Source organism: Mytilus edulis, chromosome 8 (assembly GCF_963676685.1).
Source record: "Mytilus edulis chromosome 8, xbMytEdul2.2, whole genome shotgun sequence".
Classification (NCBI taxonomy): Eukaryota; Metazoa; Mollusca; class Bivalvia; order Mytilida; family Mytilidae; genus Mytilus; species Mytilus edulis.
Window position 1 is genome coordinate 43321665 of NC_092351.1, and position 27924 is coordinate 43349588.

Below are 27924 nucleotides of genomic sequence, written 5' to 3' on the forward strand. Positions count from 1 at the left end.
TGGTTACCTTTTGCATGTTTTATAAGTATAATGTAATTGTAATTATCGGATTGATAGTATAAATTTTTGTATATGTTTTGAAATAATTTGCTTGTAATATTTTTATATCAATATTCCATGTGATAATTACATCGTTATTTATTGCATAGTTTCGGTCATTAATAAAACTATCCAGAACCCTATACGATCAACTATTCATTATGACCTGGATAGTGCATCTATAACTCACATCTACATCATCTAGTACTAATTTAGATATATCGTTGATAATGTCACTTTATATTAAACTTGTAGTTTGTATTGCAATGTACTAAACAATTTTAATATTAGAACAACAAATCTGAATTAATATTTAATTATCAAAATAATAATACAACAATGTTCAACTCAAATGTATAACAAATAACAATCAATTAAAAATAATAAACCATTACAATCTGAAACCATTCATTTTTCGAATATATTCCTTTTACTATTTTAAAGATCAAAGAAAGAACATATGAATAATCATTCAACGATAAAAGAATATTTTGCAAGGTGAGTTCCGTTCAATTAATTCGAAAGTAACGTTATTCTATATCCTTTCAGAAACTATCACTTTTTTTAACTACGTCTCTCAACAAAATGATTGGCTCTATTCAAAACTCATAATATGCAATATATGGTTGCACATTAATGAGTCACCTGGTAAATGCATAGAATGATGAGCAAGCATCTTTACACACAGTAAACAAATGCCATTGTCGTATAACATACTTAATATACAGTAAGGTTTAAGTTTAGAGTACAGCAATATATTTTATCACAGAATACAAAATGCAAATAAAACTGGGTACTTGAAGCGCACCAAATATGTTTTCTTGTATCAAAACTTCATTTTAAAACTAAAAATACTTCCAATGGACCTCATTGAAGCAGTTCGTTTTATTCTATTGTCTGTATATCTAGCATACAATGGCTCAACCTTAGGCAACGGCATTATACTTGCCTCCACAACTGGACCAATCGGAATGGGTCTTTTCGGTTTGAAAGCATCAAATGGTGGCAATCTAAATATTGTATTTGCCACGTCATCTGGTCTACCGTCATCTTGTGTGTATTCGCCAGATTCCGGATCGTGCTCACCACTATCTCCAACTTTGTTTCTTTTACAAGATTTACATCGGAAACAGGAACATGACGGACATGACGGACAAGGGCGACAACAAGAACATGGTGGACAACAACATTTCGGACACCCTTTTGTTTTCAAGAGAACAACTATCAACACCGTGACGGCAATCAATGTCAAAGCTCCAAAAAATATGGTAGCATAAAACACTGCATTTGACTGCCCTTCAACAATCGTAGCTGAAATGAGATTATTATATAATATGTAGATTACTAGTATTCTATTTATTTTTAAAAATCTACAATCAAAGAGTAGCAGGTATCAATTGATAATAAAATATCAGTACATGCACAGTAAAAAAGACTACAAAAGTAGTAAGGAACAGCGCCTTAACTAATGTTCTATGTCTATGGATGCTACTGAGGCCGTCATCATGGAACAAAAAAAAAACATTATCACCTCAACTTTATTTTAAAACGGTTCCGTGCACCGGTTTGAGAAGAATTGTTCTCACAAAGATTAAGATAGACTTTGTGAGATCGGGTACGATCAAATATTTTCAAAAAGTTTCATAATAATAACTATCGAGTATAGTTATTTCTGGACGCAGCATATACATCATTTTTAACCTGACACATGCACACATGAATGAGGAGGTATTATTTAAGCTTGAAAATGTAAACAGTTAAATAGCTCTTGCATTACAGAAAAATAAAATTATCTTTGAAAGACAAGACAATTTGTTTTTGTGAACATACATCATCACAAAAATATGAAATACATTCTGGTTTTCAGACTCGAGTGATCAAGGATATTCTAAGAATGTTTCCATTATATCATTATCAGATTCAAAACTTTGAACAAAGTTCATATTTAAAGTCGACATAGTTAAATGATATCCGTACGAAGTCCTTTATTCAGTATCTGAATAATTCAAAAATGAAATTATGTATGAGAACTCATCAATGTAGCTATATAGTTACACTTACCACAGGTTTCTGAAATAATAAACATATTGAGAGTTTATAAAAGTTCAATATATTTCATGTTCTATTGAAAATTATAAAATACGTGTAGTAGAGAATAAATGTCATTGAAGAGCTATACTTGTTTCGTAAAAGAGGTCTGCTGTATAAGACAAACAAAATTATATTTGAGACTAAATACCCTTTTTAAAAATGTTGAACCAAATGTTTTTTTATGAATTTAGAATTTGATATATTTACGTTTTTATTATTTTTGTATTGCGTTTTCACTGACTGTCGACATGCACGTTTGACTTGAAAACACGTGTGTGTTTAACAGTGACTTATTTATATCTAAGTGTAAACGTGAGACAAATATGTGTGCATTTTGGCTCGAGACTAAACCATCTTAAATACTTTTTTACATAAATTATAATAGAATTGAGAAAGGAAATGGGGAATGTGTCGAAGCGACAACAAGCCGACCAATGAGCAGACAACAGCCGAAAAATTTCTGAAAATTTACCGGCCGCTGAATGACTTAACCACCTGGCATAGGTCTCATATGTTTCATATTTGTGAGTGAATTTACCCTTGCACACCATAGATGTTAAAGATATATGTATGTCAAATAGTTGGCGCAAGGGATGGTAAGAATATGGGAGATTTGGTAATAGTTTCTTAAGTTTCATTTAAAATATAGTTTATTCACTGTTTCCGACAAGCGGCTATGCTCGTCCTCAATGCTCTTCAACCTCGTGATTAATTTGACCTTTTAAGCATTTTTTTATTCGAGCGTCACTGATACGTCTTTTGCAGACGACACGCGCGTCTGGCATATATGTAAAATTTTAGTCCTGGTATCTATAAGGAGTTTATCTACCTTGCATTTTTTGATAACTTTAAAAGATTCATAGGATAGCGTGAATTACTTGTTTTTTTATTGTGGGAAAACATACCTGTCTGACTTGAAAACACATATATATTCCCTTCTGTTGCACCTGAAGGAAGGGCCGTTGAAGTTTGTGTTGTATCGGAACAATAATTGGGTACTTCTGTAGCGTACGTAGTTGTTCCTGATGACGATTGACTTATTACCTACAAGGAAGAAAAAGATGTTCGATGCAAATAACTTAATCTCTTAAAAAATACAGATTATTCTCTCTAAAATAAATTGTACATTTTATATATTACGAACTAAATAGACACATAACAAGGTAATCCAGGTGTTAAAAGTACAAAAAATTAAATGTCAATTATAAGTAAAGATAAATTATTGTGTAGATTGTAGTGTGTCTTTTTAGGACTTTTGATGTATTTTATTTACTGTAGAATGTTATAAATCTTTTATACGCAAACTCTGTCTGTGTAATTGATATGCATGTATAACTTATGTTTGCAAAAAATATAAAAAAAAGAAGATGTTTTATATTAGAGTCCACCGTTTATCCCTGGACGATAGTTCATTGTAAACACAGGGCCCCTTGTGTATACTTTCCTTGGTTATAAAATGTAAATTATATTCAGGTGATTTTCAATAAATGTATTTAAAAAAGAAAAAAAAAGAACTTACTAGACAGGAAAACTGATAGTCTCCATTTGCGACGCTGGTGTCGTTGTTCCATACAGATAAATATGCATACCCATTACTTGTAACAGATTTCATGCATACAAAGTTCCCACTACCTAGGATATAAAATAAATGTATTTTGACATTAAAGTTACACCATCAAAGCCTAAATGCATTGAGTATTTGTCTTGACAACGGAAAACTAAGAATGTTACCATTAACAACGTTGACATTAAAGCGATAACATCTTGCCAATACATGTATTATTCAAAATTTTCAAAACACCTTTATAAATTAAGATCTTTGTAATATATTTGATATGATTTTAATTGTTGAAAAAGGTAAAAATAATACCAACTCGAAGGACAATTCAAGGACAAAAGTCTCTTTTAAAAATCAAAATAAAAAGCTCAAACACATCAGACGAATGGAAAACAACTATAATATTTCTGACAGACATTTCCTTATGTAGAAAATGGTTGATTAAACCCGGTTTTATAGCTAACAAAATCTCTTACGTATATGACAATCTTCTATCCTTTCTTCTTTTTCAATAAATCAAAATGTAAAAATATGAAGAAGATGTACTTTAATCTGATTAAAAAGTAAAATCACAAAACTACTTCACTCAGAGGAAAATCAAATCGGAAAGTCCCTAATCACATGGCAAAGGTAAATCAAATGATTAATTCATTGCTGTTCTTTGTTGAAAAGATACTAACATCAAAGAGAATCACAATTATGACGATAATGGCCAGCAATAAATATTATTTTTATTACTTAAGATATTGATTTAATATCTTTAACTGTTATATTTGGTCTTTGATATGAAGTCTTCAATAAGTTAAAATTCCATTTAGAAATTATCCGACTCACTTGAAAATGGGATTGTAGAGCATCCTCCGTCGTAGGTATAAGTCTGTCCAGTTTTGACAGTACAGCCATCGAACGTTGTGCTGGTACAAGAAGCTCCGGAAGCAGCAGTTATTGATACAGAACCGTAATTAGCCAATAGTGCGTTCGAACATGTGGCTTCACCCATTCCTGACGCAGGGGCACCTAAAATTGTAAAAACAAAAATACATATTAAATAATCATACAATATATTGAAAAAAAAATCTTTGAAATCGTTACTTCATACGTTTTATGGTCACCATCACGAATCGTTTGACTGATACGACATTTCGGTGTTTCAACTCACAAGCGACACGTAGTCGCTGTTGGTGATGCTTGCTTAGATACTAAAAGAAGTCGTCTTGACACTTTAACAATGTGTGTGTATTCACAGGGGTAGTGGATCGTGCAAATCAGGAGACAAATATTCAGTTGACGCACTCGTTCTTGTTCCTTTTGGAGTTCGTGTGATTCTATCACTTTTTTTTGCTACTTGTATTTATCACTTCCTACGCAATTCACGACTTTGAATATTGATAAACTACTACGAGTATAATTTGTTTCGATGTGTTTTTATACTTCGTGTTTAAACCACTGATCTATTTAATGATGTTAGCTACTCTTAATTTGACTTTTTGTCAGATATTTCGGAATCCTCTGGTTTTATCCATGTAGTGCCATTATATGTTTCTTTTCTCCTATACCCTACTTTTATTTTCATAATTTTATTATATATAGTTTTAGAGAGAATCTTTCCCAGCCAAATTTTCAAGTGATAATATCTTACAAACAATGACACTAACCTTTCTTCTTTTTCTTTTTTTTTAAGTTCTGGTATGTATATACTATCGATTCAAATTTTACCAACAGTCTTTTTATTTTTTAAATGCTCGTCTTTTTAACAGAAGATCGAACATCCTTCTTATATTTACAGCTGTTATCCTAAAGCTAGCTAGTTAAAGGTTCGGTTTGCTTGCTTGCTTTGTTTGTTTTAAAGTTTTCTCAGGCAATGTAATTAGGATTGATATCTGCAAACAATATATTAGGTTGGCGGAGTTCAGCCTGTATATAACAACTGTTATATGAACAATTACATTTAAGCTGCATCATCTGATCAATCCTTTTTGATATCTTTATAAGGTTAAATTTTATGATTTGAATGTGACCTACCATCTTTAACTAGTACTATATAAGTACTGTCTTCATAAGGTGTTGCCCTATTACAGACATCAGACATTACTACAGTTGAACCCTCTAAGGTACCTTTGATATGATCATTATTTGTAAGGTCCACAGCTGCAAAGGGAGTTAGGTATATAATTGTATTATAATTATAATTATATTAGTATGACCAATTCCTAGATAAATACATGATCTTTGATAATTGCATAATCATTTTTTTTTTAATTTTGTTAATCTCATCACTTGTTCAATGTGCTAGTGTGTATCTCACATGTACTACGTTCTCCACTTTAGATTATTTAAATTTGAAGAGGAGATGGGAAATATATAGAGTGACGACAAGAATATTTCAGCCTCACAATTAGATTTATACATGAATTTGATTCATTTCCAATACTTTTTAATCAAAATATAAAAACTTAGTTATTGTATGTCCGTTTTTCTACAATAGTCAAATTTGTTTTTCAATTGATTTTCCTTTTGTGTCATTCAGCGCAAACTTTGCTGTTGTTATTTTGTTGTTTGAAATGATGCATGACTTTTTTGTACTGTTGATTTTTTTTCTGAGAGGATTTCTCGTATTATGTGATATAGTGCATGTATAATTAATTTGTATTGTATTATATATATTCTATAAGCTGTACTTGCCTTTGGAATAAAGTATTATTATCATTATTATACCAATATCATTTCTTTCGGTATGTTCTTATTTTGTTGTCTGAATTAGTAGGTGTCTGAGTAATTTTTTTCTATAGTTTTCAATCTTTCTTGTGAAGTTTCGTAGAATATAATGTTACTTACTTGTACCCAACTGGTAATAATATTTATATTCAGATATTCTTTTCAAATACAAGCACAAGTATGCTCTTATATCATTGTTGAATATAAAAGCTGTTTCTGTTGCTCTGTGGACAGAAAAAAATACAGAATTATTCATAATAATTAAAAAAAAATACAGAATTATTCATAATAATTAAAAAAAAAATGGTGACTTTTAAACTACAATTGAAACTGATGATAAACAACAACAAAAAATTTCATAACTAAATAAGTATTATATTATTGAAAATGTAACTAGTTTATTTTGTTGTGTGTTTATTTTTAAATTTTAATATATCATGTGATCAAAGAATGTTTGCTCTTTAAATTTCAAATTTACAAAAAAACAAAAGTTTTATGAAATTTTGTGGAGCGCTTTAATTTTTTATTCGCGTGACCCGAAAAAAAGAGGAAAGCCTTACTTTGCTGAAGTAAGCTATGAATAAAATAAAACAAATGGACATTGAGATTATTAATTATTATACTGTACTAAACATGTAATATGTTACGCTTGTATATTTGAATATACAAAAATGTTTTACAGAAAGAAACCAGAATACCTTCTGCAAATAATCACGATTTGGTTTTGCTAATAATCAATGTAATGTGCATTTTGTTAGATCAGATAAAACATTCCGTTTGTTTTCCATTATAGTACAAAATCTTTAAAAGACGAAAATAACTGTTCTATAGCTAGCCCGCTACCAATAGAAGTCTGGCTGGTTGTTTGCCACATCTCCATTTTATTTATTGTATGCATTTCTTTGCCTTCTGTCGTCTTTGGCTGATGGCAGATCAATGATAATAAATATTGGATGTATGCCTAACTTTTGATGAAATGTTGTTGCAATGGTGAAGCAATGGTTAAGTTGTTCTCGTGCCGTCAAACATTTATAGACGCCATTATGATAGACAGTTCAGTAATATCTGTGCAACAGACGAACAAGGATATTTTCTGATTGTTGTACGCACGAAAGGTAAGTTCACAAAAATATCGGACTCCGAGGAAAATTCAAAATGAAAAGTCCCTAATCAAATGGCAAAATCAAAAGCTCAAACACATCAAACGAATTGACAACTTTCATATTCCAGACTTGGTACAGGCATTTTCTTAGGTAGAAAATTGTGGATTTCACCTGGTTTTATAGGTACATGTAGCTAGACTTCTCACAATCCCGTTCTTTTGGCCTTATATTGACATCAACGAATGTGACGTTGCAACGAATGGTTACTTATGCAACTCGGTCGTTACGACATCAAGAGTGGGTTATGCCTATTCCTCGAAAGTACATAAGATAACCTCCTGTTTTGGGTTGTGTTCCTTCGACTCAGTCTTTAGTTGTATGTGGTGTTTTGTAGCCTGATGTTTGTCTTTTCGTCTTGTGGTTCCTCGTGATGTTGTTGTTGGTTTCTCCTCAACATAATACGATTTTGATATATCATACCTCTTTTGTAATTAAAGCATCAGGGTTGTTTAAGGCTTATTATTTTGTAAATACGTATGCATGTTTTATTGTAGAAAGTAGAATATTTTATTTCGTTCATTATTATGCTGTTTTTTGCTTTTGTGTTGTTGGGTTACTGGCTTATTGACTGATACTAGAACATAATTATAATTTTGATAGTATAATGTTTGCCTTATGTTGACAGTAAGTACAAAATTTCAGTGTTGCCGGATAATTTGAATTACGGAACAGTAATATCAACGGAAAATATTTTAACTGGTTATAAAACTCTGTTTAATCCATCATTTTCTTCGGAAAGTGCCTGTACCAAGTCTTGAATATGACTTTTGGTTTTCTTATAATCATTCCGTTGTTTGACATAAATGTAGTCGAGCGTTTGAATTTGTCATGTTTTATAAACTTCTATTATTTGAATTAACCTTGAATTACGGTATTTTTTGTTAATACATGTGTTTTATACATACTTGAGCATATAATAATCACCGCTACTCTCTTCGCATGAAAAGTTTAATGACTGCACTGCAACAGACATATATATAGGATACCCATTTAGATGGGTGTCGTTGAATGTTAATGCCCCTTTGTGGGCGCTGTGCCATACGCCTGATATCTCACTAGGAAATGAACAACTTGCATCTGAAAAATTGACGAAAAAAGGAGTAATGAAAGTATTTATCAAAGGTACCAGGCTCATAATTTAATACACCAGACGCGGGTGTCGTATACATAAAACTGTTCATTGACACTCAGATAACAAAAAAAAAGTTAGCCAAACCAGAACAGAGTTGAAGTGCATTGAGAACCCAAAATTCCAAAAAGTTGTGCCTAATACGTCTAAGGTAATCTATGCCTAGAATAAGAAAATTATTTGTAATTCAAATAATGAATATATTTGCAAACAGTAAATCCATAAAAATAAACATATATTTGATATTCATGTCAACACCGAAGTGCGGACTACATTGTACTTGGCTGGTGGTACCCCTAGGGACGAAACGTCCGCCAGCAGTGGCATCTACCCAACGTGTGAAATATGTAGATCAGCTCTAACGAGACATAACAAGACATTAAAACACTTAATTAAGGTAGATGGGGTGTCTAAATTATAATCCATAGAATCTTTTAATAATTTGCCAAAATGTAGTTTATATCCTGCTTGTTTAAAAACATTAATAAAAAGAATGGGTCACCGGACTTATTTTCACACTACAGGTTGTGCAAAATTGTCAAGATTTTGTATATATTATGCATGGAAAACCCAATTTTCCGCCATAAAACGCAACCCACACCATAGAATTTTGAGATAAAATATGAGAAGATAGCCCCAATATTATGCTTTCAGATAAGAAAAAGAAAAAATGGGGTCACCGGACTCGTTTTCTTGCTACATGTAAAAATGGGTAAATTCCTAACACATTCTATAGAAAAAGTAACACTATCTGAATTATCTGCCCTTGTATTTGAGTTGCCTCCCCTTATTTGACAAAGTTGGAAAAAAATAAATCAAACAGAAGAATTCTTTTTTTTGTAAAATACAATCATAAATATGATCAAACATGGCATTTTCTATATTTTAATGACAATTCTTTCACATGAATTACCTACTACTATAAAAATTTGCACATTTTATCAAAGATCTAGACCTTGTTTTCTAGTATTTCAAAATCCAAGATGGAGGAAGACACCCTATCTACCTTAAAGAAGGTGTAACACCACTAATTCGGGCCCGGACAGAAAGCACATACCAGAAAGTAGTACATATTTAACACAAAATAGTTCCTACGCATCAGTGTAACTTTCAAATTATGTAGAATATTTAGGTATTGTTTGTATCAAATGAAAGATTAAGGACTGGTGAGCATTGTAGAACACTTTTGGACTTTTCATTTTGAATATTAAAAAAACTGCACCAAATTTTAAAAAGAGGGTACATTTTGTCTGTTTGTCAGATCTGATGTACCTGTTTTGGTACATCCTTATTTCCGGGAACCAGTTCTTTCTTATATGCAATTAACGGTATGTTGATTTTTCCAGTACAAGACACCATAAAGTGTTGCTTTGAAATGCAATAATAGCCACTTTATTTGATCTTAAAACAAAAGAGGTGTGCCTGCTTGAAATGGAGGAATTTAACATAGAAAGCAATGGGACCATGAATTAGTGGTGTACTTCCAGAACATGAATAAGACTTTATCGATGTACGTATATTCAAAACCATGCATGCTCGTCATCAAACCGAGAAGAGATACATACTGTGTAAGATACAATGACAAAACATACATATTATGATCAGGTGTCGTAAACCGATAAAAACCATACAAAGGGACGGTGAAGCAGTTGATGATTCCTATATAAATTTGCAAATTGGCAAATGCTAATTTTAATATATACTTTCGACCAGTGGAGAAATAAAACACATCCAATGAAATATTTTCCTTTGAATAACACTAATCTACAAGAACACTGCGGCAATGAAAAACTAATAACTCAAATATGAGGAATATAAAATACTGGGAAACTAACCAAAACCAAAATAATTACTTGATTTTATAATATAGGTGTTCATTAAACGAGCATTTTACTTCCTTAAAAGTGTTTCTCTTAATTCATTGTCTCACGGCAACCTTTAATTCAAACAATAATCTAAAAAAAAATCACTCTATGTATGTTCTTATATGGCTTCGTAGTTGTCTGTGTTTTGTTGACTAACACTGTTTCGACGCCCCCTTGCTATAGTTTCACTCTTTTTTATAATTTAGTATGCGTCTGATCCTTTTAATACATGTATTGGTTTAAACCGCTTAGAAGTGCACAATTCAGTTTAATTCGATCACGGCATTCCTGTATAAGGTTAATATGGATTAAAATAATATTGTTGTTATTTGGTATTTAACAAAGTTCGTGTTTTAACGGCGGAAAATGCTACTAAGTACTTAATTTAAGATAAATTTGTATTTTGGTACTACATGTTTAAAAAAAAAGGAAGTATTTATTTTAAGGTTTAGTTTCCTCACAGGTTCTGCATATCTCAGATTGAAAGAAACAATGTTATCACATGTATTTTTTATAACATGAACGTTCTGCTTTTGACTGCAACAGATACGCATATCGCAAATCAATATCTCTTGATGAAAGTTTGAGATCTCTTGTACAATGTTTGGAAGACAAGTTATTCCATATGTGACAGACCTATGAAAACCTTCACCGCAATCGCCAATAAACACTTGAAAACAAAATGACCTACAAACAAACAAAAATCCCTCGTTTTTTATAAGGACGATGGCGTGGAGTAAAAGAGTTACTCTTCAGGGTTGATTCATCAATTCAAATATTGATGTTTTTTTTAATTAAATCTATATTTGCACTCAGAAGAAATTAATAGAAAAACGTCACACATTTACCCTAATCAATTGTTAGTACGAATGGTTTCTCTAGTCTAGACACAATATATTATAGTCCCTCGTCGAAGAGTATCTTGTAAATGTTTAAATAAAGGAAATGCCGGCTTTATTAGAGTCGTTCTTCTAATTTATCGGTGCTTTGCATTCAGGAACTTGTCAATCTGTTATTTTCAAAACCAGTGGTTTGCATATAGTATTTATTATATGTTTGATATAATTCGAGACTACGAAAGTCCCATTAGTTATATATTTGATTTCATATAATTCATTCGTTTGTTGATATTTCACTATATACAAATGTATTCATTAATATTTGAGAAAGAACTGTGTCAATGCAAGTTCAACACATCAGAAATTATACAATATGTTAACTTGAAGTGGTTTAATATATTTCGAATGCAACATTATATATTTAAAGCAATTTTAAATCTTTTGTCTGTGTTGAGACATTCTAATTGTATTTAAATGTTCACTTTCAGATTTAAATGAACGAATTTAAATGAATAAAAGGTGATAAACGGTGTAGTCAAATCTATTTCGGTGTGGTTTATGAAAAGTTAATGGTAATGTTTGCAGGATTGTTATCTGTTCAGATTAAATCAGTATACCATGTAAAAGAATCACTTTATTTCATTGTACTTTTAAGTATTATGCATTCGTCTTTATTCAATTTTGATTTTCAAGAATGACTATACTGCAAATTTTTCCTTAGGCCACACCAATTTAATTCCTTGTTCGACGGACCCGCCCGCACCTATTTTTTTCAAAACAAAATTATTTTATTTTTATGTTCCCGCTTCCTGCATCCGGAAATGTAAGCATGTCTATATCCCGCACCGTTTTTTTGTAAATATTATAAAAAGATATCAACATTTGTTTTTAAAATCACAGTCTAACCTGTATATAACGATTTTAAACCCATAAGCACCCCATCACACTGTGTAAATATCCGTGTGAATATTTGTTTCAGCATGAAAGCGATTTATCCAACGTGGGAGTGCTCCGATTAATAACAGAGGAAATACCTGTACAGAACAAAACATTGGTTTCGTTCCCCCTTACTTATATATCAGAGACATATAATACAATGGGAAAATATGAGCCCTTTTGTACTAAAAAGTGTTTTTTACAAAGAAATATAAATTATTATAACTTATATTGACCCATCATAAAAGGGATATCTATAACATTAAGGGGTTGTTCCCAACCTGATTATGACTTAGATGGAGAATTGTCTCATTGTCAGTCACACATACGTAGACCAGATTTAATTATACAATTATTTCTTGGTGAACAGGGTAAAAATACTTCATAAATTAAAGAAATGTCAAAGTACAAGTGATAAATCAAGTTTTAATATTGTCAAAACCTACTATTTTATGTTTACAAAAAAATATATATAATCGTCTCCTTTACTTTTCAAGCTTAGCCTAAAAAATTTGCAAATTAATTTTTTTTTATTAAAATTTTCAAATCGCTCGCTCACCCCAATTTTTGGAGTCCAAAAATCCGTAGAACAAGAAATTAAATTGGTGTGGCTTTATGCAAGTTTTTTTGAAAAACAGCCACTTTCAATTTCATGACTACAGAATATTTGACAATACACAAGACAAGAAGAGATCTGTTCGTCTCTTTTCGGTCAACTGTTCTTATATAAAAATAAAAATTACAAACAAACAGCATTTTTAAAGACATTCGCTGCTCAGTTTCAAAATAAATAGCTTTCCATAACACTAGTGTATATTGATAGGGTAGTAATTGAGGAATAAAAAAAAGCAAAAAAAAAAAAAATAGGGGTCTATGTGCTTGTTTAGAGATATTAGCCATTTGGAATTTTGGCGGGAAAATGTTCTCTCTTGATTGTTCATACCTTTAGTATTGACCAGTTAAAGTTCTCAAAATCTATTAAAAATAATTATACATGTAAAAGATTAATCAAAAGAAAAATGGGGGTCAATGGGAAAATTTTTTAGGGCATTCAAATGGATAAAACCAGAGGATTTCGAAAATCTGACAAAAATTCCAAAACATGACAAGCAAACATCCTTAAATAAAAAAAAAAGAAAAAAAAGTTAACGTTTTGGTTGTTCCCAAATCAAAATTGGGCTAAGCTTTCTTGTTTTGTTATAAATATCTGAAAGTTTCCTAACTAGTACAAATGACTTTTACAATGTTAAGACGATTAATTAGTACATAGATGGGCGTCTACAATTTCTTGCAACATTTAAAAGTAGCAGATCATTGTTGTTTATATCTAGCGAATAAATTATCATTGTGCTTCCAATAAGACTTTTATAGAAACCTCGTGCTGAAGTATGCATGGGATATTTACCATCACATAACACTTTACATAGACGCATAATCGATGTTTACAATGGTTGCGTTCAATATCGTAGCAGCTATATAGGGTTACGTAGATTGTTGACTACTGAACGCTAGACTGAACGTGGAGATCTATTTAGCAGCTAGGCTATCTACACGTTCAGTAGTCAAAAATCTACGTAGCTCTATGTAGATATGAGGGGGGATAGGACCTTTATCGGGACTCCGGGATCGGGTGTTTTTAAGCTCGGGATTTCGGGATTGACCCTTTCGGGATCCGGGATCGGGTGTTTTTAAGCTCGGGATTTCGGGATTGACCCTTTCGGGATCCGGGAATTCTTCGAATTTCGGGACCTCGGGATTTCGTGTTTTTTAAGCCCGGGATGTCGGGATGTCGTGTTTTTAAGCCCGGGATGTCGGGATGTCGTGTTTTTAAGCCCGGGATTTCGGGATCAGGACCCCTCCTACCCTCCCTCAGATATATGTAGCTGCTACGATATTGAACGCAACCAATGTTTATAACACTATCACAGACGGATGATCGATTATCACCATCGCATAACCCTTTACACAGACGAAGAGTCGGTGTTTTTCATTGCATAACACTGACAAAGACGAAGTATCGATGTAAGTTAACCCTTGATTGATGAAATTCAACTACCCAAATTATATTGTTAATTGAGGAAGTCATGTAATGGCTTGTACCACAATGTTAAAAAAATGTTTTTCCATATTCTAAAATAAAAATAGGTTAATAAAATATAACTTAGAATAAGTGAAAATTATTATTTAATTGATTTATTTTTATAGTATCAGTAATATGAAACAGACAATTTCTTACAAACGACAAAACTGACAGGTAACAAAAATCGAAGTCTCTTTTATCATTAAAATTATAAAATCTAAAGCCTAAACTCATCAAATGAATGGAACGCAACTGTCATATCCCGTTCGTATAATTATTTCTTTTAAAAATGGTTGATTTAATCTGGTTGTATATATGAAGTATGATATTTAAAAATATGAAAGCAGTCTGATACGCCACCGTTAAAAAAGGATCAAACGTTTATATCAAGTTGAACGTAAAAAGTTTGTCACAATGCTTATTTGAATTATGAAATCTTGCACAAATTGGAGTTCCAAAGGTACTCTATGGTCGATATCTGACCCGAATCAGTACACCTTTAACGGGTGAGGCAAGATTTATATATGATTAATCCCTTAAATCTGCTAGGTCAGTGCACATACATAATATTATTACGTGGGCAAGGTTTTAGTGCAGATTAATAGACTAAAATAATATTTTTAGTATTTAAATCATATCAATAGTTACATTCAATCATCTCTATTATTTGCGTAACAGTACAAAACAAGAGGCTCTCAAGAGCCTGAATCGCTCACCTTAATTCTTTTGGTTAAATCTCTCATCAATGATTATTTTGGCTTTTCAATTTATTTAAATGTTTTTTGGATCGTCCTATTTTCTTCAAAAGCCAAAAAAAATTATCATTTTCTCCTATGTTCTATTTTAGCCATAGGAGCTATGTTTCTTGACATACAAGGAAATAAAATATAAAATTTATACTAGATACTCTGAAACTCATTTAGCCTAAGTTTGGCTGAAATTGATACAGCAGTTTCAAAGGAGAAGATTTTTTAAAGTAAGTCAACATGATGAACAAATTGTAAAAAAAGTCTTTAAAGGGCAATAACTCCTTAAGTGGTCAATTGACAATTTTGGTCAATTTGACTTAATTGAAGATCTTACTTTGTTGAACATTATTTCTGTTTACAGTTTATTTCTATCTATAATTATATTCAAGATAATAAACAAAAACAGCAAAATTTCCTTAAAATTATCAATTCAGGGGCAGCAACCCAACAACAGGTTGTCTGATTCATCTGAAAATTTCAGGGCAGATAGATCTTGACCTGATAAACAATCTTACCCATGTCAGATTTGCTCTAAATGCTTTGGTTTTTGAGTTATAAGCCAAAAACTGCACTATGATCTATTTTTAACAATGGCGACCATGTTTGTTGATAGATCATAACTTCGGATACAATTTACAAACTAGATACCCTAAGGAACATTCAACAAAAATTTAACAATACTTTTAGATATTTGGATGATATATTGGCTCTAAATAATGACGACTTCAGTATGTATACTAAAGAAATTTATCCTGTAGAACTTACTTTAAATAAAGCTAATGATAACAATGACCACTGCCCTTTCCTCGATCTTGATATCTATATCATAAACGGGAAGCTTAATACAAAAATTTATGATAAAAGAGATGATTTTTCATTTCCTATTGTTAATTATCCATTTTTAGATGGTGACGTTCCCTTGTCACCATCTTATGGTGTTTATATATCTCAACTTGTACGATTCGCTCGTGTATGTAACAATGTATTAGATTTTAGCGAGAGAAATTTATGTATTACTGAAAAATTATTACACCAGGGTTTTCGATATCACAAACTGGTCAAAACATTTACTAAATTTTATCACCGGTATAAGGAAATAATTCGTAAATATAACTCAACATGCAGACATCTTATACGTTCAGGTATTTCACATCCAAAATTTTATGGAAATATTCTTTATAAAGCACAAAAATGTCAGTATTCTCCTCAGAAACTAACAAAACCTTTAAATAGACTTATTAAAAGGGGATATAGTTACGATACTGTTGTCAGGTCATTAAAGATTGCATATTTTGGCTTTAACATTGATTCACTGATAGGGTCTTTGCATCGGAACTAAACACATTTATTTCTAAAAAAAAACAGTTGTTGGCATGACACGGGTTATGTTCTTCTCATATATTTTATGATAGTATGATACTAAACCCCTAACGGGAGGGATTGTACCTGATATTCATATGATGAAGACATAATCTTTCAATCAGTTTAATTGAGGTCTGGAGCTGGCATGTCAGTTAACTGCTAGTAGTCTGTTGTTATTTATGTATTATTGTCATTTTATTTATTTTCTTTTGTTACATCTTTTGACATCAGACTCGGACTTCTCTTGAACTGAATTTTAATGTGCGTATTGTTATTCTTTTACTTTTCTACATTGGCTAGAGGTATAGGGGGAGGGTTGAGATCTCATAAACATGTTTAACCCCGCCGCAATTTTGCGCCTGTCCCAAGTCAGGAGCCTCTGGCCTTTGTTAGTCTTGTATGATTTTAATTTTTAGTTTCTTGTGTATAATTCGGAGTTTAGTATGACGTCCATTATCACTGTACTATTATGCATATTTTAGGGGCCAGCTGAAGGACACCTACGGGTGCGGGAATTCTCGCTACATTGAAGACCCATTGGTTGCCTTCGGCTGTTGTTTGCTCTATGGTCGGGTGGTTGTCGCTTTGACATATTCACCATTTCCTTTCTCAATTTTATTTAAAGTTTGGAAGTATTTGGCCAAGTAGTTTCAGAGGAGAAGATTTTTGTAAAAGATTACTAAGATTTACGAAAAATGGTTAAAAATTGACTATAAAGGGCAATAACTCCTAAAGGGGTCAACTGACCATTTCCGTCATGTTGACTTATTTGTAAATCTTACTTTGCTGAACATTATTCCTGTTTACAGTTTATCTCTATCTATAATAATATTCAAGATAATAACCAAAAACAGCAAAATTTCTTTAAAATTACCAATTCAGGGGCAGTAACCCAACAACAGGTTTTCTGATTCATCTGAAAATTTCAGGGCAGATAGATCTTGACCTGATAAACAATATTATCCCATGTCAGATCTGCTCTAAATGCTTTGGTTTTTGAGTTATAAGCCAAAAACTGCATTTGACCCCTATGTTCTATTTTTAGCAATGGCGACCATGTTTGTTGATAGATCACAACTTCGGATACAATTTACAAACTAGATACCCTAAGGAACATTCAGTTAAAGTTTGGAAGTATTTGGCCCAGTAGTTTTAGAGGAGAAGATTTTTGTAAAAGATTACTAAGATTTACGAAAAATGGTTAAAAATTGACTATAAAGGGCAATAACTCCTAAAGGGGTCAACTGACCATTTCCATCATGTTGACTTATTTGTAAATCTTACTTTGCTGAACATTATTCCTGTTTACAGTTTATCTCTATCTATAATAATATTCAAGATAATAACCAAAAACAGCAAAATTTCCTTAAAATTACCAATTCAGGGGCAGCAACCCAACAACGGGTTGTCTGATTCATCTGAAAATTTCAGGGCAGATAGATTTTGACCTGATAAACAATATTACCCGATGTCAGATTTGCTCTAAATGCTTTGGTTTTTGAGTTATAAGCCAAAAACTGCATTTGACCCCTATGTTCTATTTTTAGCAATGGCGACCATGTTTGTTGATAGATCAAAACTTCGGATACAATTTATAAATTAGATACCCTAAGGAACATTCAGTTAAAGTTTGAAAGTATTTGGCCCAGTAGTTTCAGAGGAGAAGATTCTTGAAATAGTCTACGACGACAGACGACGACAGCCGACGACAGACGACAGACGACGACGGACACCAAGTGATGGCATAAGCTCACTTGTCCCTTCGGGACAGGTGAGCTAAAAAGCTATATGTAAAATTGTCATTCGTCGAGACCAAAAAAAAAACCACGTTTTTGACCATACATTCAACACATTTGATACAATAATCACAATTCTCAGTAAATAAGATATTTTTAATGGCCATTTACATACTTCTTTACAAATTTTCGAAATACTAAGGCTTTTCTATAACCAACTATTCTTAGATTGTCTGTTTATAAATTTATAGATTATAAAGAAACTAAGATTTCAATTCTCTCTGGAAAAAATGATCTTAGAAATTTTTGATAAATTTTAGGGTCATTTTTGTGGATGTGGTTTGCAGAAAAGAGAATGAGAGGTTAAAAGTGAACTACATGTAAGTGTAGGAAGACAAAAAAACAAAAGAGAAAATCTGGCCAAAACAATAACTTAAAGGTATAAAAAACATAGGGTATAAAATACGGTGCTAGAATATAACGATTAGAATTTAATGGGCAAACAATTGTACAATAGAGAAAATTGGTCTATAGGAATAAAGAAACGTTGGACCAAAACGAAACCCCCTTCTTGACCCTTTGTGGCAATAACAAAGGGCCAAGAAGGGGGTTACTCTTTTTCATGATTTCATTATTTTTCCTTTTTCCATAATTGAGAATAATTATGTCAAATTGCAATGCATCTTAGCATGGCTATGTACTCCCTACACGACAACCAATACTAATGCAGCCGTTCACACAGCAGTTATATAACGATCCAATTTAATTATTAATATGATCATGAAGATATTTTAAATATAATGGAAAGTATTTGGATCTTTATATATCATAGACGGATAATTTTGTATTTATTTGATATTTGATACATTATCATATATGTCTACAAAAGATAATCATCATAATGAATTAATAGTTATTTGAAGCATTCTGTAATAATGGAAGAGTCATATTTATTTTTTTACGTAATAAGAATGAATGATTTCAAATGTGAAATTATGGAATGATAATGTAGCTTATACTTGATCACGATTTGACATATTTTTTAAAATTTATTAATCATATCAGGATAAACAGATATTGTTCTTGAGTCATAAGTTTTTTTTGGTGTTTTTGTTCAAATGTTATTAACAACCATATTTAGGTGGTTTCATTTATAATTCAGAAGTACCCGGTCTAATAAATTTGCGAAGCCAAAAATCGTAGACAAAGGGTTAGACAATGACTTCACGTTCGCTTTTTGACAGTAAATGTAATTTGATTCGGTAAATGACAATAACATTAGCTATCTGTGTAATCATGCAAACTACAATCTTATCTTATTTCGTTCGAGTTCATGTAGCTGATAAAATTCTTTACTATTTTACTGTCATTTTTCAGCATGTTGAAATCATTCATAACTTGTCTAGGCCCAACAGGTGACAATTTTAAAGAATTCAAATTGGAGAAAAAAGGTTAGAAATGGTGATTAAAACAAAGAACACAAATAAACATATAATTATACACATTTTTGTACATTTGTAGTTGTTAATTTCTATGCTATTTTGGTCTCTTGTTGAGAGTTGTCTCATTGTCAATCATACCGCTTCTTCTCATTATTATAGAGTTGTCTCATTGGCAATCATACCGCTTCTTCTCATTATCATAGAGTATGTCAAGTACGCTCTTATTTCAATATTACTAGACAAAAATAATTTATCTTGTTTTCAGACAACGATGTCTTTCTTAACGTGTTTTAGTGTTACAAAAACTACCATTTCCACACCTTTCGACAGGGCATCCACAGTTTGTAAGACCTCAACGTAACCAAGTCGGGCCCGGCCAGAAAGATCTTAAGGAAAGTAGTACATAGTTTAAGCCAAATAGTTCCTAAGCATTCATGTAGCTGTAACTGTGTCAATAAGTAAAACATTAAGGTCATTTTGGTATCAAACGAAAGCTTACGGACTTTGGACCACTGTGAAACATTTGTATAATAAATATAAATAAATGAAATTGAAATAGCAGGGCATAGTGTCCTATTGTTCATATAAGACGTAACCGTATTTGTACTATCAGACTCACTGGAATCAGTGCATTCCGATATTCAATCAAACGTGTGTGGATAGTCAAGATAAGGCATAGTTTTCACACGAAATGACTGTCACTTTGTTTCAAGATCCAAAATAGCTATTTGCAGAATTTAACATAAAAAGCTATTGAGCTATGAATCCGTAGTGTTCTAACTCAATTGTTAATGTGCCTATACCAGTAATTCAAAATGTTATTTCCTAATTTCCTAATAAGATGACGTTAGCAAATCTTTCGTAGCCACTCTTGATTAACCGTTGTTTTGGTGGCTGCCAAGCTATCTTAATATTCTACAAAATTCGTTAACATTCATACTTCACAGTTTTTTCATGTCTAAAATGATTGAAAACATGTTTATTTTTGTTAAAATTAGTTTTTGTTTTTGTTTGTTTGTTTATATAACAAAGAGAGATGTTAGATAAAATAAGTTGGACATCAATACTTTGTCAATAAATAATCAATGAAGTAAACAATTGTTTGTACCACATCAACTTAAAACGTGCTCTAGTGAAGTCGAGTATCCATGTCACTTGTCAGTTTTATCAATGACTGTATTTTATGAGAAATTGGTGTTCTAATGACCCGTGAAATAAACTAAACACCTTAGACAATGTGTTGTTAACACATATATTTGTTTACTTGTTTGTACCATAAATATATCTTGATCAAATTTCGTGATACACATCTAAACAATCATACGATATATAATGACAATATGAGTGATGTTTTAAAGATCATTGATTTGTGCCTTATCAATTTTTTTTTGACTCACTTTTTTTCTTCATTTTACAGTTTAAAAAAATATTTACTTAGCCACTACTATTGCAATATATGCAAATATTTATTGATTATTTCCACCAGCATCAAATTAAGGATCATTTCTTAATAAAAAAATCTTTTGTGTAATTAATTTACAAAATATATATGCATAGTCATTTGGAAATAAATCAACTGAACAAATTGAGACGTATAATTTACTAAAAGGACATTTAAACTCAGAAGTCAAAAATAAACTGACAACGTCATATGCTTAAAAAATAAGACGACAAACAGACAAACAGACAAACAGACAACAACAGTACACATAACACAACATAGAAACCTAAAGACTGAGCAACACGTTATCCCCAACAAAGATTCGGGGTGGTAGCAGTTGCTTCAGAAGGGTAAAAAGACTCAGCTCCACATGTGGCACCCATGTGAGGGATTAAAGTGACACCTTGACAACGACAAATATTCGTATTTAAGATTTGTTAAAGAGTGAGCCACATTTGAGTTCAATACAAATAAAAAAAAATATTCAAATTTTCTATCCTTTCAGATACTACAAAAGACTGAATTAACCAATATTCCTAACTTGACATAGGCAATTAAATGTACAGTCGATGCAAATCAGCAGTTTTTCCTAGATATGCAGTGGTAATTCAATGTGTTTCACTGACCGTTGAATTCAATATTCAATCAGTAACAAGCACTTACATGTAAGGAAACTACATGTATAGGTCTGTTAGAAAAAAAGGACGTAAGTTGTACCATTCAAATAACGGACAATGAACGAGGCAAGATGCTTAGAAAAACTGTTCTTTCATGTTTGGGGAAAAAACGTGAAAAATACCACATTTGAAACTAGTAGTAAAAGTGGAGTTACATGTACTTGAAACAAAGAATAACACCTATGTGTATTCTTATATCATTACATCCACTTTGCTGGTCCATTTAGATATTTGTTTTATAAGCTTAATAACTGCACAAACCTATAAGTTAGTACAAATTTAGCATACCATATCTGTTCTTTGCCAGCACTTTCACCGCAGTACCTTGCCCCCCTCGATTGTTTACGGGAGGCCATGGGTTTGAACCGTATTCGTTTCAAACCAACACCCTACTAATTAGTACAATGTACGCATGACATGACATTGAGGAGAAAGAGCAAAGATTAGTAAATTCGAATTTAAAATAAAGTGTTCTGATAGGGTTACAGGTCTTCCTTGGACTAGTATGTTAAATATCCGGCTTAGTGTGTCCGTCTGGTAATACGCAGAGTTCCTGATCAGATCGCATTAAATGTTCTCGTACCGAATATGTATGTAATTTGCCGCTGGACGTTAAACAAAAATATATCATCATCAACACCCTATAGAAAACGAACAAACCTTGCTACGGTTTCAAGATCTGATGACTAGCAATAATTTCATTCCCACCAATTTAATCTTTTAAACAAAGTTCAAACACGATTAAGTGATTAAGGAAATGGTTTTGTTATTTGTACCTATGTAATGGGATTATGAGAAAAAGAAACGAAATACCCTTTTGAAACGTATTTTAGATTTACAAGATTAAAGATTGCACAAATAACTACATTTAATAAGTATATGCAAAATACAAATTATTGCTAATACAAATTATTGATAATAATTGGTTTTAAGCAGTATATATTAAACAGAAAAGTCTGTAACAAAGCCAATTTAATGTTAGTTGAATATGAAGATAAACAACTAGGCAGTTTGTTTTTAAGTTTGAGAATTATCAGGGCCTTTTATAACCGACTACATAGGCTTTTTACATAGTTGAAGGCTGAACTGTTGCCTATAATTGCTAAGATCAACGTATTTGAACTCTGGTGGATAGTTGTCAATTAGGAATAATACATTATCTCCTTATTTTTACATGATATTTATATGTTCACCACCTATTAGATTGATACGTACACACTAGTACTTGTAGATAAAACCGACAGTTGTTCTGTTTAAGGGCATACCATAGTTTCGTTCCAATGATGATTTTTTTTACGAAAATTTGCATGCAAGCTATTATTCACCATGCAATTCAAATATTTAATAAAAAAATATATCTGCGTGTGCTACTTTCAGAGATAAAAGGGGTCGAAAATTTAAACATTTACTCAAAATTTTTTTTTTACATTTCTATCCTTTCGATATAGTCACATCTAACTTTTTTATTGTAGCAAATAAACACCAGAGGATTTTTGTTACAGTAGAAACATTATGAAAATCTTATTTACTGAAATATTCTCTTGATATGTACATTAAAATTGGTACAAATCATCATCATACGTAATCATGCAAACCTAACGCCATTTAAAAAAAGAGGGGTCCATGAACTCGTTTTCAAGTTATATCTGTGTAAATTTAAGCATAACAACCAGTCGGAAAATGCATCTTTTACCGATATGTCACAGTTTGACGTCGCGAAAATAACATTTTAGGTTAGAAACGCCATTATATCACTCCTGTAACTGTATCATATGCCCTTAACATTGACTTTTGAATGTAAAGATGAGAGATAGTAGCGACAAAATATTACTAGTTCAAGAATCAGACGTGCAAATTCCGCCCGTAAAGGGAATTTAGGAGAAGACACCAAGTCAGGAATCCGACCAGTGAGGGGTGCTGAAAAGAAACTAGCACATTCCCGATTTACAACATACATTTTTTTGTACTCTCTATATTAAGTTAAATAAAATACTGAAAATGAAGTAGTTTTAAAAAAGCTGTCAATTGTTGTAAAAGAAAGGCGTACACGATACCAATGAATAGTAAATCCATAAGTCAAACACCGGGAAAAACAACAAAAAGATAAACAGCAGTAAACACAACATAGAAAACTCAGTACAAAAGAATGATCAACACGATCCAGACAGAATACCGACGGAAAAAGGGGGTGTCTGAAATGTAAATGAAGAGACTCAATCAAGTATTCCTTACATTCTATATATAAAGTAACAAGTTATAACACTTTTAAACTCGTTCACTATCTTCATTTTGACTAAATTGTGTACCAAAGTATTCGAAACCATATAACTTGGAAGGAAATTCTTCAATCAATTGATTATGTCATATAATGCACGTTTTAAACAATGTGTTAAATATCTGAATCAGAACATAACAACTCATCTGTCTATATAAGATGCATTGTGTATTCAAAACCTCATAGTTTCATTTGTTTTTAAATACAAGAAAGTTAGTCGAGCAATAAAGTTTCGTTTAAACAGACAATAAATGCACATAAATCGGAAATTCGATATTCTTTTTACATGTATTATAAATTTGTCATTGGGGATTTATCTTCACTTGACAAAATGAAAAGGGTTTATTCAATTTATTTCCATTTATTACAATGAGGTTATTTGTCATTAAAATTCATAAGTGGGTTTTGTAAATTGGTAGCCTTGTCTAACACGATCTTTTCCGAGCTCCGGCGAATAATTTATTTCATTTTTCAGTAAGCTATGAAGTTAAATTTGCTTGTACCTTGTTTTATTTATATAACGTATATAGAATGAAATTCAAAACAGTGTGGTTGTGGCCATTGATTGACACATTAAATTCATCCATTGACTGGGACAATTTACGTGAACGTTTGTCTGTAACGATCATTGTTCACGACGAATCTACGATAGACATTTAAACTGTAGGGTCACCAAGGTTTCTTAACGCCTTTAATTATAAAATAATTCGAAAAATTAATCAGAAATAACCTTTATGTTTTGATTTATATAATTGATATAAATCAAAACATCGTGTTATTTCTGATTATTTTTTTCGAATTACTTTATTAAGGTGTTGAGAACCTTTGGTGACCCCATAGTTAAAGTGTCTTTAAAACGTACACAGTGAGCAATGGTCCTTACATACAAACGTTCACCTAAATTGTCCCAGTAAATGGATGAATTTAATGTGTCAATCAATGGCCACAGCCACACTGTTTTGAATTTCATTCTATTATAGAGCGATGATTGTAATTGTTCGTTCTTTAAATATCCAAAATATGACAAAAACTGTTGTTATTCTTCATTTGATATTAAACGGTTATAAAACAATAATAAACAATCCAAATTTTTTATAACAATAAGCATGTATCTTTGTTCACGTCTGAATGGGGAAAAGGGAAACCTGTTGGTGTGTATTCATCATGTCTTTCGTTAATATACATGTATCAGCAGCTGTACTCCGAGAGACTGCTTACAGAAATCCAATAAACCACTTTCGAGTTCATCCGTCACCGGAAAAAACTCGTCCATAACACAACATAGAAAACTCAGTACAACATTTTTAGCAATTTAGTTCTATACAATCAATGTACGCCTTTATGACGTCATCTACCACATAGAAGGGATTGCCTGTACTATTAACGTTCATCAAACGTCTCAATGATCGTCATTGTGCAGTCTAAACTAGAAATAATATTTGTTTGTAACTACTTAATTCCCAAATGATAGCCGTGCTGATTGTCAATTATGAGAATTTGATTTGCCGTATAGTTCGTGCAATATAGCATTATAGTTTCTCAATCAACTCGCTCAATATTGGAACGGAAGTGACGATGCCCTTAAACTCACGAATGATGTTCACTAGAGTTTTTGACGGAAATGCATCGAACTCGAAAGTTGTCTATTTAAAAGAGAAGGAAGTCAAAGTAATTCTAAGAAAAGTTCTCTCTAAGAAAATGATTATTGTCTGTTTTACGTTCAGTGGCAAATATTTCATACATGTTAATAGGACAACTTAGATAACATGTAAAAAAAAGTTTATAAACATGATCAATAGACATTAAATTAAAGGTACTAGCTTATAAATTTAGTAAGTTTTTTTTCAAAACCTCGCTTGACAAATGACCAAAATCATAGATACCCATATTGTATTCTCGAAATTTCAAAGAACTGAAAATAAACCAACGACTAAATGTTCAACAATAGTGCGGCACCAATTAAAACGTTTTATAGCATATTTCATAAGGTTTGACAAAATTATTTCTTACACTTATGTTGGTGTATGGCACGTACTTTCTTATAGGCCAAAACCGTGAAATTAATGGAGAAGCGCATACTACTGATGAAAAACACAGTGGCTCAAAAAGTAAACGAACGTTGGAAAACGCGATCAAAATGTTACTAACATTTGTAGACTAGTATATTATAATCATATTTTTACCATGAGTCTTGGTGTACACTATGGTGGAATATTTCTAGTTACCTTCCCGTAAATGATAAGATTGCATTTGATACCGTTTAGCGAGCTAATTTTGCGGGGTCCAAATTTTCGCTTACTCAATGTTTTCGCGTATAGAACTGAATTGCCAAAGAAATCCGCCAATTTAAGTGTACATGCAAAGGTATTCAACAAGTTTTGAATCCGCCAAAATAGTAATATTGACTGTTTTCTAGTTTTCAACGTACTAGTATTCAATTTTTTTTGTAGTTTCAGTTCAAATCCAACCTATCCCTCCTATTTCAATTGTTTAGAAACAGATAACAAATTATCTTCAGTTTATTGTTTTTGTTAGAATGCGTAACGGAAATGATGAACAAAATAAATTCTAACATGTCTTGCGTTCATAAATTCTTTTTAAAATTGAAACAAAGTTACAAATGTAAATAGAATGTGTAACGAACAATCATTGAAAAAAGTCCTTGGTTTGAATCTTTATTTTTTCATTTTTTCATTTTTTTTTTAATAAGGCGATGCAGGTTCAGATATTGACATGAACCACTCGGAATAAATCTAATTTATACATCGCTTATGTTATTATAACAACGGTTATGTATTGGTATTGGTTTCTTAACGTCCAGTGGCGAACAATGCTCCTATATCCAAATTCCTTGTATTTGTTAGAAATAGAAATAGCATTGATAATTTGCGATCGATGCACTTTTCTTGATTAACCATCACCAAAGAACACACTGTTGAAAGCCAGGGATGTATAAAGACATAAAAACGATAGGAAATAATCTTTAAAAAGGTACTTACCAGTAGAAGAAATGATGACGATGAAGAGGAGAATAATAACGTCCACAAGTTTGTTGTAAAATTTCATTTCTTTCAAATAAAAAGGCGTGAATATGATTCTGTTCCTTTTTTAGAAATCAGAAAAATAACACGCCAGTTTCACAACTTATCAACTTTGCTTTATCATTGTAAATTATGATCAGAATGAAAATCACAGTTAATGAGTCTGAACATTACTTCTGGTTTAAATTACGGATCTTTAATAATTAAATAAGACTCCCAACGCGAAAAATGAAATTAATCAATACACTTTAAACAACCAATACACTAAATATTATGATTATATTCTTATTCTTTAATCCTCTGTAATTAATAAAACACTCAATAGAAAATCTTAAATATTTAACAGCACATTTCAAAACCTCCGCGGATAAAAGCGAATTTGAACCCCATTATTTAAACTCAGTGGTGCAATACCAAGCACATTTACAAAATGAATTGTTGTACACTCTTTATCCCTATACGTTAAATGCACAATGATGTTTTTCACATAGAAACGTAGGTATTATTCTTAAATACCAATGTCATGTACATAAAAGTTTGTGAAAGTTTATGCAAATTTTGTTTATCGCACCCACTGTAATTAAGTGACCTTAAAGATTTTTAATTTTGACAATATCTTTTGTTAGCTATGATTACAGAAGAGTAAAACGGGGTTTAGGTTGATATGTGCGAATTTACAATTTAGAAAAATTATCAATTGTGATTTGATTTAATTTGTATATGTAGGCGAGACTCTAATAAATTATTATTTGTTTGTATATCAGATTCATTAACATTTGGACGGAG

General features: G+C 31.6%; 1 protein-coding gene across 1 annotated transcript; it reads right to left on the bottom strand.

The window, feature by feature from the left end:
* Nucleotides 1-339: 339 nt before the first annotated feature.
* On the bottom strand, nucleotides 340-27623 carry LOC139485630 (uncharacterized). Its single transcript, XM_071270249.1, has 8 exons — nucleotides 27097-27623; nucleotides 8472-8643; nucleotides 6524-6627; nucleotides 5711-5836; nucleotides 4523-4705; nucleotides 3650-3762; nucleotides 3036-3174; nucleotides 340-1350 (listed from the first exon to the last, which is right to left on the bottom strand). The coding sequence occupies exons 1-8, from the start codon at nucleotides 27161-27163 to the stop codon at nucleotides 866-868; spliced, it is 1389 nt and encodes a 462-aa protein (XP_071126350.1). The 5' UTR covers nucleotides 27164-27623; the 3' UTR covers nucleotides 340-865.
* Nucleotides 27624-27924: the final 301 nt, after the last annotated feature.